At 41.5% G+C, this 18,409-nt stretch overlaps 1 protein-coding gene across 2 annotated transcripts in view; it reads right to left on the reverse strand.

Annotated features, from left to right (window-relative positions):
- Positions 1-18,409, reverse strand: part of NELL1 (neural EGFL like 1) — a 687,144-nt gene that overhangs the window by 35,765 nt on the left and 632,970 nt on the right. The window contains exon 15 of one of the 2 annotated variants that reach the window (XM_006753967.2): positions 7,702-7,842. The exons of the other annotated variant lie outside the window; for it this stretch is intronic. Within the exon in view, the coding sequence (XP_006754030.1) occupies positions 7,702-7,842 (141 nt within the window). The remainder of the gene's footprint in view (positions 1-7,701; positions 7,843-18,409) is intronic. 2 annotated transcript variants of the gene reach the window in all.

Genomic DNA, 18,409 nt, shown 5'->3' on the forward strand with positions numbered 1-18,409 from the left:
GGACATCATCCCGTAGCAATATTAGACATTCCCATCATCTTGAGGCTGCTTTTCCCAGGGAACATGCTGATGCACTCAAGTGACCTCTTAGATGGCCATCATCTAGGTCATTTGTTCAGTTATGGGATGGCCCCAGAAGGCATGGGCATGAAGCAAAACTCCATGAATTCCTCTGCACACACACACACAAAATAAACTAAATAAGAGATCAAGCACTTTGTACTAGGGTGTACGTACATGAACACAATGAAGTAGAAAATGAGGCGATTAGCTGAATAATCATCACTGTTTACACCTTAATTTAATCCTTTCATAAGTTATCTCCAGTTAATAAACAACCAGCTGAGGCAATTGTGGGAATGGAAAGATACACGGCTCTTTCACACATGGCTGTGCCACCGGATGTTTCTCCTCATTGGCTACCTATCTCACTCGGAGGTTTTGGCTCTTGTATTATCACTGGTACAGCAAGACCTGAGCAGGTAATAAAGAAGGAAATATTTCTGTTGCTTAATATTTCAAAAATCGTAAACATGTCTATAGTCCTTAGGAAGGATGTTGAATACCATTTCCTGGAAGAAGAAATCTACATGATCACGCCCGATATACTGAACATTTCCCTGCCTCATTTTCTTTGCCCCATAAACAGATATTATAACAGCTCCCACCTGGTGGCCTTGTTCTGAGGATAAAAGGAGTTAGAAAGTGCACGACTCTTATAAGAGTGCCTAGAACATGAAGTAATTGTTTTTTTCTTAGCTATCATTCACATTTATTATCATTCACATTTATTTTTATAACTATTATATACCTTAATCCTCCCATTCTTCAGGTCTAATCATCCCCATGCAGTCTGGAAAGACTGCTCTTTAGTGCTCTCTCTTCCCTAATTACCTACATATTTTACAAGGTTGACAGTTTCACAGTTAATTACAATCATATCAGAGTGCTACTGGTCAGTATGTGCATGTTGATTTTTGTCTCCAACTTGGTGTTCTGCACTCCCTGAGGGATGAATTCTCTGCATCCTCCATACTATCTATATTAGTGATAAGACCACAACAGATTTATTTTTATGGATAAAATACATATAACAACACCATGATGATTATGAAGAGTTTTGTTTTAATGGTGTTCTAACTCTCCTCCTCTTCGTTATCACCCACGTTAGTGTCACCTGGACTAGACCGGAGGTCTCCTGGCTCCCCACACACGGAGCACTGCTTCCAAGGCCAAGCCTGTTCCCTCTGCTCCAGGGCTGAGCATGACTGCCATCCAAAAGGTGTTTGAACAACAGGGAAATTGTCATTGGAAATTTACTAAACAGGGCTGGGCGTGGCCTACAGAATAGACTCTATAGTTGTTTAATATCCTGTTAGAATAAATCCCCCAAATGTCTAGTTTTAGTTCCAAAGTTCAAGTGGAGAATAGCTCACAGGCCAGGCTGTGTCAGCTGGACGGGCTAAAGGTGAACAAGAACCGTGGGTTTGTGACTGAGTTTAGTGCAATGAACTCTTTCCGGTATCATTTTGTGAAGTGTTTACCACAGAACTTGAGGGTATACATTGACCCTCTCTTAGAAGTCCCAGAATATCCTACATGCTGAACATATCCATGTGCATGTATGTATGCCTGCACTTGAAGGGGAGTAGAAAGCTCCTAGAGGGTCTCATGGGACAACATCTGCAACGTGTGCTCATGACCACTGTCCCTTTTCTACTCTGGATTCATATCACCCGATGTGCAGGGAAGGTACTGACATCAGTGGAGAGCCAGATGATGTTATTGTCAAGGCTAAGGTGAGATCAGATTAACTGTTAACCTGCCGCCTTGACATCCTGCCCCAGCCCCAAAGCCCTGCCCCTGAGTTCAGTGGATAAAGTAATTCCCCAATGCTCTTAGACCAGACTGGGTCGAGTATCTCTCCATCTGGGCCACACTCATTTTCTCTCTTTCTATTTTTGCCTTATCTCATTGACTTCCAGCTGCTCTATGTAGAGTAGGGTACATAACTCTAGTGGTGGGTTCATCACTGATCTTACTTCCATTAGCATATTAAAAGCAGAAGCTTTGGGATCAAACACACCCAGATTATGGCCTGGGTGCCATTTATGGGCTTTGGAATTTGGAACAAGTTATCTTAATCCTTGGGCCCTTTTCTCATCTTTAAAATGGAAATAGTAAGGGGGCTTCCTTCCTATGGTAGTTGTAAGAATTCAAGTAGACAAACGCATGCAATTCCCTGGCAGAGTGTCAGGCTCCTACCATAGGGGGCTCAGTGGGTGAGGATGGCAACATTATGGGGCACTTAGAATGCAAGTGCTGAACCTGCTCTTCCCATGCTAGCTTATTTAATCCTCTCAATTCTGCTGGAGCAATTATGAGGATGGCACTTTTGTGAATTGCTTAGAGCAGTGCCTGGCACAAAGTTAGCTCTCAATGTTAGCTCTCATAACTATTACTGTTCCTGTCTTCATTTGACAAATGAGGGAGTTAAGGTGAAGGGGGGTTCAATGTTGACTATTAGTACCTACTACTTGGCAGGACATTTGCATAAAGAATACTTATAGCAGGAAACATTTCACCAGCACCTATTACTTTAATCATTGTATGGTAAGGACATAAAGGCTTAGAGAAGTTAAATATCTTGCCAAATGCTGCTCAGTTAGAATGTGGCGGAGTTGGGATTTGAACCTATGTGGACTTACCACCTGCCTCTCCATTATACTCCACTGTTACCTCTAAGGTTTCATTGTCCCCCAGCCCACCTCCTCAGTGAGGTTAGCCCAGGGAGCATTTCCAGGTTCCAGCCGTTTTCATCTCTGCTCCTATGAGAACCACACTCTGGGCAGGAACAGCAGGACCAAATTCTTCTCAGGCTATTTCAATCAACCCTGACACATCAACACGTTAAAACTGACATCTTCCTAAGACATTCCCTTGCACCCTCTCCTGGCTGGTCTATGTGGCTGTGCATGTTGATGCCAGTTGCTCAGCTGCTCTGACCACAAAGTCCTCACTGAGTCAGTTACAGGAACCAGAGAGCAGGCTCCAGCATCTGGGAACTGGTTTCCCACAATCCAGTTCTGTGGAGGAGGCAGTACTAGGAGGCCAAGAGGGGCTGTGTCCCATAAGAATAGCTACTGACCAATAAAATGGGGTTTACTGGGATTTGAAAATCTTCTTTGATGCCCAAATTATATGACCAATATAATTTAATTCAATACAAGGTTATCAAGGATAGAAAAGGCCTAAACTGCACTCTGGGCTATTGAGAACTGATGGAAAAGACAAGCCTGATATGTAAGTTTCATAAAAGAGGTACAAACATATAACTGTGGGGATATATAAGAGGGAGGCATTTTTTCATTATTAGAGAAAATCTACAACAGTGATTCTCTACATTAGCTGAATACTCTTTCTAATAATTTGGAGACTTAACAAAACCAATGACCTTCATCTAAATCCTACAATAGATCAATTGAACTAGAATCTCAGATGTGATGCCCCACTGCAGGTATTTTTGAAAAGCTACTCAGGAGAACCCATTGTAAAGCAGGCGTGAACATCACTAGTTTAGGGGAAGGCCCTCATCAGGAATTTGACAAGTGGAAATGGGGATAGAGGGGTGGTCAGGGAAAAGCAGGCAAGAAAAGGAGTATAGAACAGAGAGTACAGGGTTTGGAAAGAGGGCAGGATGTCACAGAGAATGAGGGGGCGCAGAGGAGAACAAAAGATTCATGCACACAAGAAAGATTGTGGAGACAGATTGACATCCGAGGGAGTTGGAATTTATTTTTAAAATATGTAAAAATCCTGCTCTTTATACATGCCACTGCTAACTATATATCAGTTTTCATTGCCAAATGACCCAGATAATTATCTATAATAATAATAAAGGCGTGATATGCTAATTGAACAGCGGAACGACCTTCCGGAAGATCTTCTGAACGAAGCCTGGGCTGCTACGAGGGCCCAGGCAGCAGCCAGGGAGGCTGTGAGGGCCTACCCTTGCATGAATTTCATGCATTGGGCTTCTAGTGCCAATATAAAAAAGCAATTTCTCACCACTTCTGTTAAAATAAGAATCAGTGATCCCCACCATTATGTCCAAACACTAAGTGCACTGTACCCTAAGGAACAATGAGTCACTGTCATCCTCTTTTGCAAATACCACTTGGCTAATTTTTGTGTGCCCCTCTTTCCTGGAATTATAAAGATACACTAAAAAATGACAGAGAGAGAGAGAGAGAGAGAGAGAGAGAGAGAGACTTTGCTTAATCTTCAAGAACTCCTATTCTGTCTGTCTAAGACTAGTCATTTCTTCAATAACGTGATCTACTTTAGGAGAAATGGGCAAATCTTAAACACTTTTAGTCACGAAAGAGTAAACCTTGCGTGGTGCTGTTCTTTATGGCATCAATAACATTTGATGCTTACAGTATCTGATGAAGTCAACAGAGCAGGTGTTATTATCCTCCTCTAACAAAAAATGGCACGGAGTACATTCCACTGTTCTCCTAAAAACCTACAACTGCCACATTTTAGTTTCTACCATATGCCATTCCTTCTATTATCTGGGGGAAAAGCATAGCTGAGTACATATTGCTAAAACACTTAAAACTATTTTTAAAGATTGTTTTAGTTGCTATTTTTTTAATGTAAGCATTAGTCGCTGATATTATTAAGGGCTTATTCTGATGTGATAACATTCAGTGCCATTAAGATATGCTCTTGCAATTCATAATATTTCTGGTCATAAATTCCTTAAGAATGAGATCTTACCTCTTTCACACTCACATTCCCAAAGACTGTGCTGATGCAATGGTTATTCTCAATAAATATTTTTTTCTGAATGACAATACTCACATGATTTTGTGATATTTGACATCCTGTGTATGTATCACACTCTATAAAGTGAGTTATGTTAAATGAGATAGAAAATAAACCTGACCTTGATGTGGTTTAGATTGTCTATTCCTCAATCATTCATGCCTCAAATGCCTACGACTGCATGCCTACAGTGGTCTAGTGGTTGGAGGTGCAGTGGTGAAGGACAGACATGGTCTCTGGCCTCAGGGAATTTGCATGTTTGTGGCAGAAGACAATCACACACAGGCATATGCACAATAAATTTGAGCACAGAAAATGGTATAGAAAATGTGGAGGAGAGTGAGCGATACAATGGAAGTGACCAGGGAAGGACTACTTTAGACAAAATGTTTTTTCAAGGGACCATCTCCTTAAAAAGGTGGAACTGTAGCCAAGAATTAAATTTAAAGAAGAACAAAGTCATGTGATAAGACAGGAGTCGAGTGTTCCAGACACAGAGAATAGCAAAGGTCCTGAAAATGGGTGAGTTCAGTGTCATGTTCAAGGTGTGAAAAGATAAAAAGGCCACCATACATAGGGCATGTGTCCAAGAGTTAGCCCTGGAGGCCATGTGAAGAAGTTGAAAATTTATCTTATATTCAGTGGGAAGGTAATAGAAGGCAGAAACAAAACAGAGCATGATCTGATTTATAAACCTCTTTCACCAAGAAATAATTCTGAACCAACAGAGTTCCCTGGACTACCAAAGAAACACTAAATGATGCTCATATTTCTGTTCTTATTAAGACTCATTTAGAAAGATATTTCTAAAAGTGTGGAAATGAAGGGGGATTCAGATGAACAATTACCCAAGTTAGAAATGCCACTAATAAAAACAACTCTGTTCCCTTGGCAAGGAATCCTGTTTGTGAGGTTTTCCTGGAAGATCGGGGATCAGTTCATGGATGAACAAAGTGCCCCCCAGGGATGCAGGCACTTCTGACCCCACCCTCCATGCCCCAGGCATGCCCCTCAGCAGAGCAGAGAGAAACCAGCAGGTGAGGGGACATGACATCTGTCATCCTATCAGGGACATTTATGGGAGTGACAGGGAACACACTGATGCAATGGATGGTTACGTAAGAACAACAGGTATAAGCAGGGACTGCCCTTGGGAACTGGGCTGCTGAGTCACTCTTGACCCAGGCTTGAGTCTCCACCTGTGTGACAACAGCGATGGGCCAGGGGCAAGGTATCATCCCTTCTGTGACTGTGTTTCTTTACCAGCACTTGATGTGGTTGCATTTTTTGCGTTTATTGAACACCGACTACCAAAGGGTGTCATGGGAGAGACAGAAGAATAAAAGCCTATTTCATGCTCACAGTCTAGTCTGAGAGCACAAACATTGTGCGGTGGTGTAATAAGTCAAGGTGTAGAAACACATGCCAGAAACAGCTCTAGTTAGCAGTGGGGAGGAGTGATGATTCCTCTAAGAATGCTCCCTCGGGGTGCGGTGGTACCCGAGCTGCTTGAGCTTGATCTAGTCCTATTCACAGAACACCTGTTTACTAGTATACTGAGCCGCACATTCCGAGCTGTATGTAAAGCAGGAATATGAAGACCCAGTATAAATGCAAACCGCTCCCTGAGGTTGCATTAACAATAAAGAATCATGGATAGAGCATGAGGCAGAATATGAAGGAACATTTAAGATCATAATAACTAACGTTTATTGAACATTTAACAAATATGAATACAATTAATTCTCACAACACCCCTATGAAGTACAGACTTGCTAAGACCTTGCCCAGAGTAACCTACTTAGAAGAGGCAGAGCTGGAATATGACTGCGGGGAATCTGGCTCAACGGTCCATGCTTTTAACAAGGACACTGCAGGCTTCTCAACAGCACCTCTAAACTGTGTTAGATAATTCATGATGTTGCCTCTTGGCCCCTAATTCATCTTTGCTTTAAGGCAATTTCAGGAGAGAAGTTAAAAAAAACACACAAGTAGATCCCTGTAGCGACCTCTACAATAAGAGATATGCAATGAGCAGAGACAATGAATTCTAACTCAGCCCACCTTGGCTTTGGGAACCCATGGTCAGAATGCCTGCCTGCTAGGTCTGTCCAAATCAGCCATAAGAATCAGCTGAGTCCACATGACATAAAAGAATGGAACCATCCACGGCTCTCATATCAACAATTACATTTTTTATCAGCTGTTTGGATTTCAGGAAAGTAGTGAGGTCCTGAAGGTGATGAACTCCATTGCTAACTTCCTCCATTCAGCATTTAATAGAAGCGCAAGCAGGACAGTGATTAAAGGGGACCTTGCAAGGATGGTGGTGGCATTAACAATAATAAGGTTAATGCCACTATATATTCGTGCATTGATTCAAGCATATCATCTTTAAATACACAGTATCCAATTTAATCCTAACCATGCATGAGTATTACTATTCACATTTTTGCATATTTACAGATGAAGGTTCAGAGAGGCACCGTGACTTTTCCCGTACCAAAGCTCCAAATTCAAACGAAACTTTCAAAGTTCAGCTACAGTTCCTTCTCTCTCACAACTGTGTCTCCAACAGTTAAACATTCCAGCAAGCCGCCCTGATGTCCTTTGGAAAGAACTAAATGCCTTAGCATACAGACCCAGACTCTGCCCTCTGACTTCTGTTTCTGTTTAAAAATTCGAAAACCCCTCACTGCCTAATTACCGACCTAATCCCTGAATTGCCGAGGAAGGGAGTTTGAAAACAGATAGGTTTAACCAGCAAGCGGTCATATTTTAACACCAGGAGCTGAAGAGAGTACTAGAGCTGGCTGTCCCTCCTGCAAAGGCCCTGAAGGATGGAGGGCAAGGCTGAAAGCTGCTTACCAACACAGGACTCCCCGGACAGTGAATAGGTCCCATCGTCATGGAAACCGCTTCTGCACTCACAATGGTACCACCCTGGCAGGTTAACGCAGCGGGAATGGTGGTGGCACTCTATGATTCCCTCTGTACATTCATCAATATCTGCCTCAGAGAAAAACACAAGCCCACCAGGACATTAATTCTTTTGGCACTGACCCTTCAGCAAACACCTAAATATGCTCATGTCAACAAAGCAATTACAACTGCTCAATGACCTAAAATGCAAGTTACAGGAAGAACCAAATCCCATTTTCTCCAGAATCCAAATCGAAAGCTTCATCTTCAGATGCTTTCTCATTTATGGACCAAGGAAGGGGAGCTGATGGCCATGGAGACTGTCCCAACTGCAAGTGCTGTGCAGGCTTCAGAGACACCAAAAACTAAACTGAGGATGTCTGGCCCAGCTCTGTTACTGCGTGCGTTGGCCTTTTCTCTGATTCAGTAACTCCAAAGTAGTCATTCCAGATATTATTTGGGATTTTCTTATCATATTCATGGACAAATAAGTTGAGTAAACTCTGGATTCACTAGTGTTAAACCAATGTTTCTTATAGTACGGTCTTAGAGGCTTAACACATTTACATGCCCGGCACAGCTTCGAGAGGAGAATAATATAAATGCCCTGTTTCCAACCACATTTGGCTGGGGGAAGCTTTTTTTTTGGGGGGGGGGGATTCCTTAATATCTTGGAAACTGGTGTTCTGGGGAGCAGGGTTTGGAAACTACTGTTCTAATTATTTTAAACCTTCTGATTCACTAGAGGACTTGATTTATGACCGTCAATGAGCGATGCTCATTCTCAGTCATTCCTGACAAAGGAAAGTCCCTTGGGCTGTGTCTGCTCAGCACTAAGGACCACAGTTTTTAGTCCCAGCAAACACCTGGAGCGTGTATAGGCTCTCCAGCCCAAAGGCTGTCTCCGGGCTGGAGGGCCTGACCTTTGCAGAGAGAGGAGCTGTCGATAATGAAGCCAAGTGGCAGTTCATGCCCGCCATGTAATTATTTCTTGGAATACAGCCACTATTGGCCGGGAATCGTCCCCTTGCTCTCCTGGAAATATCTGAACCTTGGCAGTGTTATAGGAATAGAAATCTAATTAATATTGGGATACAGCACATCATGATTAAAACCCTCTTTGCGATCTTTTTCAACAGTTCCCTGCTGTCAGTGTCAGCTCGGGGCAATCAGCCACCAGTGGTCCTATTATCTAGACAAGTTCTGAACTGTGTGAGGAGCTGTAAATGCAGCTTGAAACCTGTCACTCTCATCATGCCATTTCAGCCAAGAAAAGAGAGAAAAGGATAGTCTTTATTCCAGGCAACTCTGGCTTTAAGTTTAGCTTTAGCTTTTCCCCACCAACTGCCCTCTTCTTCCGTTATGGCCTTTACCTAGTATGAAGGGTCCGTGCAGTCTTTTGACATACAGTATCTCTTAGGTTTCTAAAATCACCTAATCACCTATGGCACCTTCTGCAACTGCAGCCAGGGTGTGTGGACATGTATTATAAATCTCCACAGAATGAATTTGCAACGTCTACTTTGTCATTTCTAAAGTTGTACAGGTGTACAGCTCTATAGGACACACCTTGGGTCACTAGAAACTTCAAAAATTGAAACAGAGAAGTGACTGGAGGCGATGTTTCACCGAGAGGCAGGGCTGACCCTAGACTATGGAGGCAGTTCTTTATTTTTTTAATATGGGTTACCCAGGGACACACATAACCAGAAGACTGATTTTCAAAGGTAACGTCTCTACATTCAGCTCAAAATACTCTCTGCAGCAACAAATTCTACCTCAGGCATTTCTTTCCAAAGCTCCTAGGAAGGCAGTCTGGATGCCCACAGACCCTGTCACTTCAAGATCATCAAGAATGTTTAAGTAGCAAGCATCTAGCCATGGTGAGTGTGGTGGGGAACCAGGAGATACCAAAGCAAAGCTTCTGAAATAAACAAAACAGCTGGCCGGAGACGGGCCTCGTCACATCTGCTGCCCTTTCACACTCAAAACCACCCCCGTGTGGAGGAAAATCATTGGAAAATGTTACCAATAATTCCTCCAGGCTTCGATTTCAAAGGCAATTCCTAGGAGGAGGAGTGGTGGCGAATGATGTGCAAATGTTGGAAAAAAAAATGTGCAGATAGTTTTATTCCCAAAATGGAATGATAAGAGAGAGCAGGAGAAGCTTCCGTGGCCCAGCGGGACCGAAGCTCTCTGGGCAGGGCTCTCTCAGGGAGTGAAGAACATTACAGGAACACACCTATGATTTCCCCCCAGACCAGCAATCCCTGCGTGGCATTGAACATGAGATAGGCGTGGAGCTGTCCCTTATCTGAGAGCTACATGGCCAGGGACTCGCTGGGCGTAGTAGCCAGAGCTCATTTCACACTGGCACCTGGTAACAAGGCTGCGCGTTGCTGATGTGGGTGCAAAGTTTATACCTGAAGCCAAACATTTCATTCCCCATGCAACCAGACTCCTTGAGAGGCGCTCACATTTTCATCGTGCTCCTAAAACCGCCTGTTTCTTCTGCATAGTCACAGCAGGGTTAAAAGCAACCACCACAGACTCCAGTCCAGAACACACTCAAAGGCTTTTTGGCAACATTGTGGGGGCTTTAGACATTATAAATGGGCTGTGGCTGCCTTTGTCCTCAGAGATCCGTTTCTCCTAGCCGGCACTTGCCACAGGCAAACAAACAAGACAGATGCTCTGGGAACGAGGTCTCGGTGAGTTCACGGTGGAATCCAACTCTGTTTCTCAAGGATTTCTGATAAATTACAGTGAGCCTGGCTCATCACACAGGTTGTCAGCCCTCCCAAGGGAAAGGGACAAACAAAAATAACCATGTTTCCTCCCTATACCAAGTCCTAGGATTGTGTTTAAATTTCATTTTAATCCAGCACAGACCTGGAAATGTGGCAGAGGAAACAAGAGATCCTGGGGCATTGAGAGTGGAACCTGTAGTATTCATTTCTGGGCCCTCAGTGCCAAGTGTCAGAAACATAAAAACTCACATTACAGCCCAGGTCAAAGGGCTAACAAACGGTGACACTGGGTTCAGAGTGACACAGGCCCTACATTTGTCACTAGTCTATCAAGAAAGAAAGTTGATCCATCAAGAAAGGAAGTTTTACAAAAGATAACTCTTATTCAAGTCATATTAATTGAATGTGCCAAGGATGGTTTTTGTGCCGTGGTGGCTGGAAAGGTGATAGACACATGATTCCTGAAACCCAAGATCACCCAGTCAAGGAGAAGGTGTTATATACACTCATCCTTCAAATCCCAGCCAATGTCACCTTCTCCAACTCCTCCAGGTACACAGTCCCCCATCCCCAGGGACTCTATATACACACACATCCATGTCAGCATACATCTTACTCTATATCACACCTATTTTCCGTTTGTGTCCATCTTGCAATGTAAATTTCTCAAAAACCTAAGAGACAACATCTTAGGTTGACATTTCTTGTGATAGTGAGTATCAAGAATATGAAGGTGCCCCCAAAATGTTTGTGGGAATGAATGAATGAATGAATGACAGAATAAATGACAATGAACTAAATGAAAGTAACAATGAAAAAGAGTTATCCCAGAGACTCAAAGGGCCACAAGATTTCCTGGTGTTTGCAAATCACAAAGATGTAATGTCAATTCACAAAACTAAATAAACGGGGTTAGTTTAATCTTTATATGTTATTTACCGCTAAAAGACGCCATGTGGTTTTATTTAATACTTGCTTCTATGTCTAATCTTCAGAGATTTTTAAGGAGGCACAATAGGCAACAAAACGACATAGTTATAATTGCCTTCAAGGAAGGATCCTGACTATACCTGGAGTTATTTTTTATCAATAGCGAAAAACAGATGACTACCCAAGGTTTTTTTCATAGGATGTGCCCTAAGCAACATACTTAATCCTATTTGGAATGTACAGTGAATTTGCTCCCAAAAGCCATTTGCAAACAAATCCTTCGATTCTTGCAAAATACTAGTGTCTTGAATTGGATGAACATCTTCCTTTCCTGATATCCTGCCCTCTCAGATTTGCTACTTGAAGATTTATAAAAGCAGCCAAGTTTTTCTTAAAGCTTATTTCCAAGGAGATATTTTTTGTATTTCATATTAATTGGTTCACAGTGAAGTACAGGCTTAAGTTGCATTTGAAATACATATTTTATCAGGATTTATGAGGAGGTGGCATCATAAGAAAAACTTTTGATACGTTTATTCATTCAACAAAAGCTTATTGAGCACACATGTATAAAGGATTGTATTACATCCTGTGATACCGAGACGAAAAGGTAAGTTTCCTGTGCTCCTTACACTCAGAGTCTAGTAGGGCAACCTGAACTGTAAAAAAATAACTGTGGTTAAGAACATGGGCTTTGGAGACAAACATGACTTCAATTTCCCACTCACCACCACAGGAATACATTGTTTAGATTTTTTCAAATCTTTGTTTTCTCATCTGTAGATTGAAGAGAATAAAAATTAACTTCACAGACTTATGAACAAAGAAGACTTTTAAGCAAAATCTATTATGTTTCTTCTTTTGTATAGAATATTCTTTTGGACTCTTTATTGCTGCTAACAATGAGCAGATGGGCAAAAATAACTCATATTAATTTGTAACCAGGAAACTGGTAGGGATTGCAAGATGACTTCTGGATCTTTAAAAACATTCACTTCTCCCTAACCCAGTGGTTGGCAAACTCATTAGTCAACAGAGCCAGATTATCAACAGTATAACGATTGAAATTTCTTTTGAGAGACAAATTTTTTAAACTTAAACTATATAGGTAGGTGCATTGTTATTAACTTAATTAGGGTACACCTAAGGCTTAGGAAGAGCCACACTAAAGGGGACAAAGAGCCGCATGTGGTTCGCGAGCCGCAGTTTGCTGACCACGGCCCTAACCGGTTTGGCTCAGTGGATAGAGCATTGGCCTGCGAACTGAAAAGTCCTAGGTTTGATTCTGGTCAGGGGCATGTACTTTGGTTGTGGGCACATCCCCAGTTGGGGGTGTGCAGGAGGCAGCTGATCGATGCTTCTCTCTCATTGATGTTTCTAACTCTCTATCCCTCTCCCTTCCTCTCTGTAAAAAATCAATAAAATATATTTAAAAAAAATCATTCACTTGTATTTTGAGATAATTATAATATTGTAAAACATTCAGGAATAGAATCAATGAATCTATTATATATGTCCCCATTAAAATGTGAATTATCTCCTTCCAAAAGGGGCACAAGTACACTGAACACAAACCTAATTATTATTGAATATTTGCAGAGTGCCAGAATTGTACTCAACAAAACATGCATCAGAATGTTTGTGGGAAACTAAAAAGACAAATATAAGACAGAGAGAGAGAGAGAGAGAGAGAGAGAGCGGAACTCTGTGGTAGAAAGAGGCTAGCTTTCCCATCTCCTTCTCTTCTTGGGCTCCTAAGGCTGTGTCTTGAGCACACCTCCTTTGCCGATGGGTGAGGCCATGTGAGTAAGCCAGAAATAATGTAATTCCAGCATGGCTCACAAAAAACCCTCCTATGAGCCTCTGCACTGTTTCCACCAGCCCACAGGGGCTAAGGTACAAGGAACCTTGAAGCCACTTGTTAAACATGGCAGGGTCTCTGACTGCCTGGCTTCCTGCAAGGCTGCAGCACAGACCGGGCCCTGACATGGACTTTTTATGCTATTTATACGAGCAAGAATACATTTCTGTTTTACTGCGCCAGGACACAGTTTGGGGTGCCTTATTGCTACAGCCAGCATTTTCTGTTTGGATAGACTCCTTTCCATAGTCAGGGGAAAGACTGTGCTCTGGTCAGAACTCACACAGACACAAACAAGCAATCTCTGAAAAGAAAACAAGAAAAGAGGCTCTGCACCAATCACTGACTATTATACTTAAGTCAAGGGCCAGATAATAACATGCAAACAAGACCACACTTTGTAGTCAGCTACGGTTGAGTCTGAGTCCTGGCTCTGTTCCTTCCTGGTGGGGTGACTCTGAGCAAGTGATTTATCTTTTTTCAGCTTCACTTTCCTCAGCTCTTAAATGAGGACGCTATTCCCGAGCTCATGGTGTTGTTTTAGGGATTAGGGATTGAATGAGATCAATGTAGAGCCACTCTACAAAGCAAGGCAGGAGATCATTAGGTATGCGAAAATGAACATTCTCTAGTTTCTGTGTCCATGTCAAGACAGTCCAAGTGTTGGGGCTTCAATTCCCTACATATAAAATGGAAGGATTGTGCTACAGCATACTCCAGTCCACTCTAAGCTCTGATACCCTAGGACGGGAGACATGGGCTGTGGGCTTATGCCTCCATCTGCTACTGACCAGCTCAATGGCTGCTATAAGGTTTAAGTGGCCTCTTTGAACCTTGATTTCTTCATTAGCCAAGTTGTAAGTTAAAAAAAAAAACAACCCAGCATGCTTTGTCTGTTTCACAAAGGAAACTCTTGATAAGGTATGAAGAAGCTCTGGAAGTCAATTGACTGCTACACAGAGTATATGGTGATATCATTATTACTGTGTCTTCTTTATAAGTCCTGATTAGCCACTAGTCTTGGCCCATTAAGCTGAAAGGTGCTTGTTATGAATAACAGTGGCAATGGCATTGGTTATAGGACTGTCTGCCTTTTGTACATCTCTTTCTTTACTGACTTGGCGTGAAAGACTCAGTCTCTTCTTGGTGTTGCCCTTTTTGTGTTATCTCTAAAGTCTTTCTTTTTTGTCTATTTTCTAAACACAGCATTGCCAAATCTTCCATAGAAGACCAATTTATTTGCACTTCAACTCTTTTCTCTAGTCTGCAGGCTCAATGATAAACATCTCTAAACTGACCTCAAACATAAGTTTGTATACAAACTTGTATCACCTAAGAATTCGCTAATCTCAGAGGCCTCTTCATTTTAAACTCCTTCTGCCCAAACATACAGGGTGGGGCAAAAGTAGGCTTACAGTTGTGAGTATGCAAAACATAGAGTCTCCTCTTATATTATTTATTAATTATTGTATTATTTTTCATACAAACAACTGCACACCTAATTTTGCCCCACTCTGTATATCTTTCTATATATCAAACTAATTTTCCTCCCCAGCACTCTTCTCTAGCTCTCCTTCCTCGTAATCAACGCATTAAAGGTTAAAGTTTCTATAATGGCTTACGTCTTACCTGATCTGCCTGCTCTTATCTCTTTGAATTCATCAAACATTGTTTCTTCGCCTTACCCAGGACACTACACTGACTTTCTAGCTATTCCCCAGGCATATCAGGCATGCTGAGGTCTTGGCATGTGTTGTTTGCATATGCTGTTCCCTCTTAGAATGTTCTCTCAGATGTTCCCATGGCTTTATCTCTCAACTTCCAAGTCTTTACTTGCCTATCCATCTTCTCTGCAAGTCCTTGCCCTGGCCACCATGTTTAAAATTGCCACATACTTACCCACTTCAGCACAAAAATTCCCTATTCCTTTTATGTATTTATCCTCTTTGCATGCACTACCACCTAACATACTTTACATCTTATATGCATATCATATCTTGTGTCTTCTTCCCCTCTCTAGAATTTAAGCCCAATGAGGTGATATGAGAACAAAACAGGACCTGGGACTTGGAGGGCACAGAGTAATTTGCGGGATGAAGGAAAGACAGAGGAAGGGGAGGAAAATACACTGGAAATTCTATCTTTGACATCCATTCTCTAGATCTGTTGCCCACACCCTGCTCCAGTTTCACTTTTTCTGAAACCTGAATGAATACAGTATCTCCAGGCTGGCCTTTCAGCCACTGTCCGCTCCAACCCATAGAAATATTTGGCTACTGTTCCCAAAACCAATTACTCAAAAAATTTAATTAAAGTAACACCAGCTATTCTGGCACTCAGTAGCAAATTCAGCTTGGTTATATCACTTTCCAACTTTATATTTTAATTATATAATTTTTATAATAAGAAAAGGTTAAATTAGATCTGTATTTTTCATCCCGTACTCTACAGAGCACTCTTTGGTAGAACAAGTGAATCTCAAGACGCACCTACTTGCAGTGACCATGGAGCAACTGAATGTTTCTGTGGCATAGATCAAGTACAGTTTCATCTCTAGGAACCTTGATGATTTTAAAAGCACTGATGTAGATCATATTCAATCCCAGCTTGAAAACCCTAAGATTCTGCAATGTTATTACACTGTGCTTCTCTAGTACTTACAAATGATCCTTATTATAAAAGTCTTCCACCACGCCAAGTCAGAAATGACAGAATTCCTGACATACCCCTGCTGTTTAGCAAGCTGGATGGAAGGCTTGATGACTGGAGGTGCAGCCAACTTGGTACCATGGGGGAAATCCAATCAAATCACAGACACACAAACTGGCCTTCTGATAATAGTGCGCTACTGAACCAACCCTGCTGCCAGATTTTTTATCATGAGATAATTTAGGATTTTATAAGTAACTCACAATCACTTGAGTTTCCTGTTCCTTGCGACCAAAAGCAATTCTAACTAGCAGGATATTCTTATCCCTATATTTCAGATAAGGCACCCTGTCCCTAAGAGAGCAAATCATTCCCATCTGGTACACAGTATGGTAGATTGAAACTTGTTTTTCTCTGATTCCAAATCATCAGTAGGTTAGTCTACCTTTCAATAGGTCGCACTGTCACTCTTAACAAAGTTGATCCCTGTGGCCTGATGTGTTCAGGGTACTGAACTGGCTAAGTTTTACTTTTCCCTCTCATGCCATCCTATTGAACCCTGAGAGCATTAATCCTTGATTAAGACAGTGGTAAAGCCATCTTGAACAATGCTTTGTTTTCCTGCTTAAAAGGAGGAATGCAAGTTTGTTTTAAATTTATTCTTGCAGAATGTTAAACCTATCCCTTTAAGACAGGTCCACTTTTTTTTTTTTTTTTTTTTTTTACTTTGAGTATTTCAAAAGCCTGCATTATTTGTAATGGAGGTATTTATGCAGACACAATAAATATGATAATTTACCTGCAAATAAAACGGAGAGTTTCAACCCCCAGTGAGAAATGGAGAATTTAAATAAGTCCTTTAGAAACTGTTACCATATTTCTGTCACCATCTGATTATACTGAGAGAAAAATTATTTCATGTTGCGTAATGGCAGACAAGCAACAATTATAATGAAAAAGTTCTTTTGGAAAAAAATAAAAGCTTTTATTTGTCATATTCACAAAGTTCTGTGATTTCTTTTTTTTTTTTTTTTTGAAAGAAAGAAAATTATCTTTGTTCCTCTCTTCTTGAGTTGGGGGGAAAAAATCAAAAGAGAAAAATGAAACGCACTCTTAGACAGAAGGCCCTGGGTTTAAGATTCCCAAAGGCTTGTAGGCTGGTTTGTCTGGCCGTAGCTCCTCAGCATCCTAGATGCCTTTGGTTTGAAAATGTCTTTGCAGGACTGATGCCGCTCACATGCGACCCAGAGACAGGAGTGGCCCCATGAGTCAACCTCGGAATCTTGGTAACTTGAGGAGCTCAGAGCCAGGACCAAGTAACTACAAGAGGAAACAAGGTGTATAAACAATTTCCCGTTGAACAAACAACCACTCAAATCGAGAAAGCTCTTAGGCATCTAGAGAAGACAGGCTACCAAGAGCGTAGATGACATGGGGTGAGGATCACTCAGAAATAAATTAGAGGATGTTATCATTGCCTGTGGTCATGTGCCTTATGTCCTTTCTTAGTGCTTATAAAGAAACAATAGCTCCTTTGAATTGTGTGATTTAGCCATTGTAATGCCTGTCATAACTAAGAAAGTCTAAATTCTATGTGATTAGAAAGCACTGAATCATAGAGGAACAGAGGAATGGAATTTTTATGTGCTACCATAGTCAAGGTCATACACTCCAAGGATTAGAGGCTCCAAGCAGGCAGTCTAGTGAATGATATAGCTCAGACTTCAGTAAACTGGGCAGAGAACATGCCCTGCTGTGGGGAGCAATTAGTACGTAGCTGCAGGAAATGTCCCCACCTCAGGCCATGTTGGAATCCCAGCAAAGACCACTCCTTCATGCAGTTGACGGTTCACTGGCTAATTCTGACTATATGGTTGGTTTTATTACTATTATTATTTTAAATACCAGTAAGGCCAACACAGGGCAGGACACATGAAACGTATTTTCTCTGAACTTGAGCCTCTGTTGGCAAATGTTGACTCCTATTACTATCCTTTTATACATAGAAAATGTGAAGCTCAATGTAAGAAGTGGTTTACCTAAGGTCCTCTACTTGGTAGAAAAATACCTAATAACATATACCATGAATCAGTTCAACAATTGTGTTTAAAGTAGTGATTCCAAACTGCTAGACATACTTGGAAGGCACATTCTCTCTCTCCTCTCTCTCTCTCTCCCTCCTCCCTTCTCTCTCTCTCTCTCTCTCCTTTTTCTCCTCTCTCTCCTTTCCTCTCTAAAATCAATAAAAACATATCCTCGGGTGAGGATTAAAAATATATAAATTAAAAAAATTACAAACTAAAATAAACATTGAACAATATTAACAAAAAAAAACCTCAACTTAGATTGGCAGGTTAGATAGAGAAGGCCTCTCAAAAAAGTGACAGTTAAGCTTTAAGAAGAAATAAAGGGGAGGGGACATAGGGGATATTCAGGGACAGAACAGAATATGCCAAAACCTAGA

Source organism: Myotis davidii, unplaced genomic scaffold (genome assembly GCF_000327345.1).
Source record: "Myotis davidii unplaced genomic scaffold, ASM32734v1 scaffold330, whole genome shotgun sequence".
NCBI lineage: Eukaryota > Metazoa > Chordata > Mammalia > Chiroptera > Vespertilionidae > Myotis > Myotis davidii.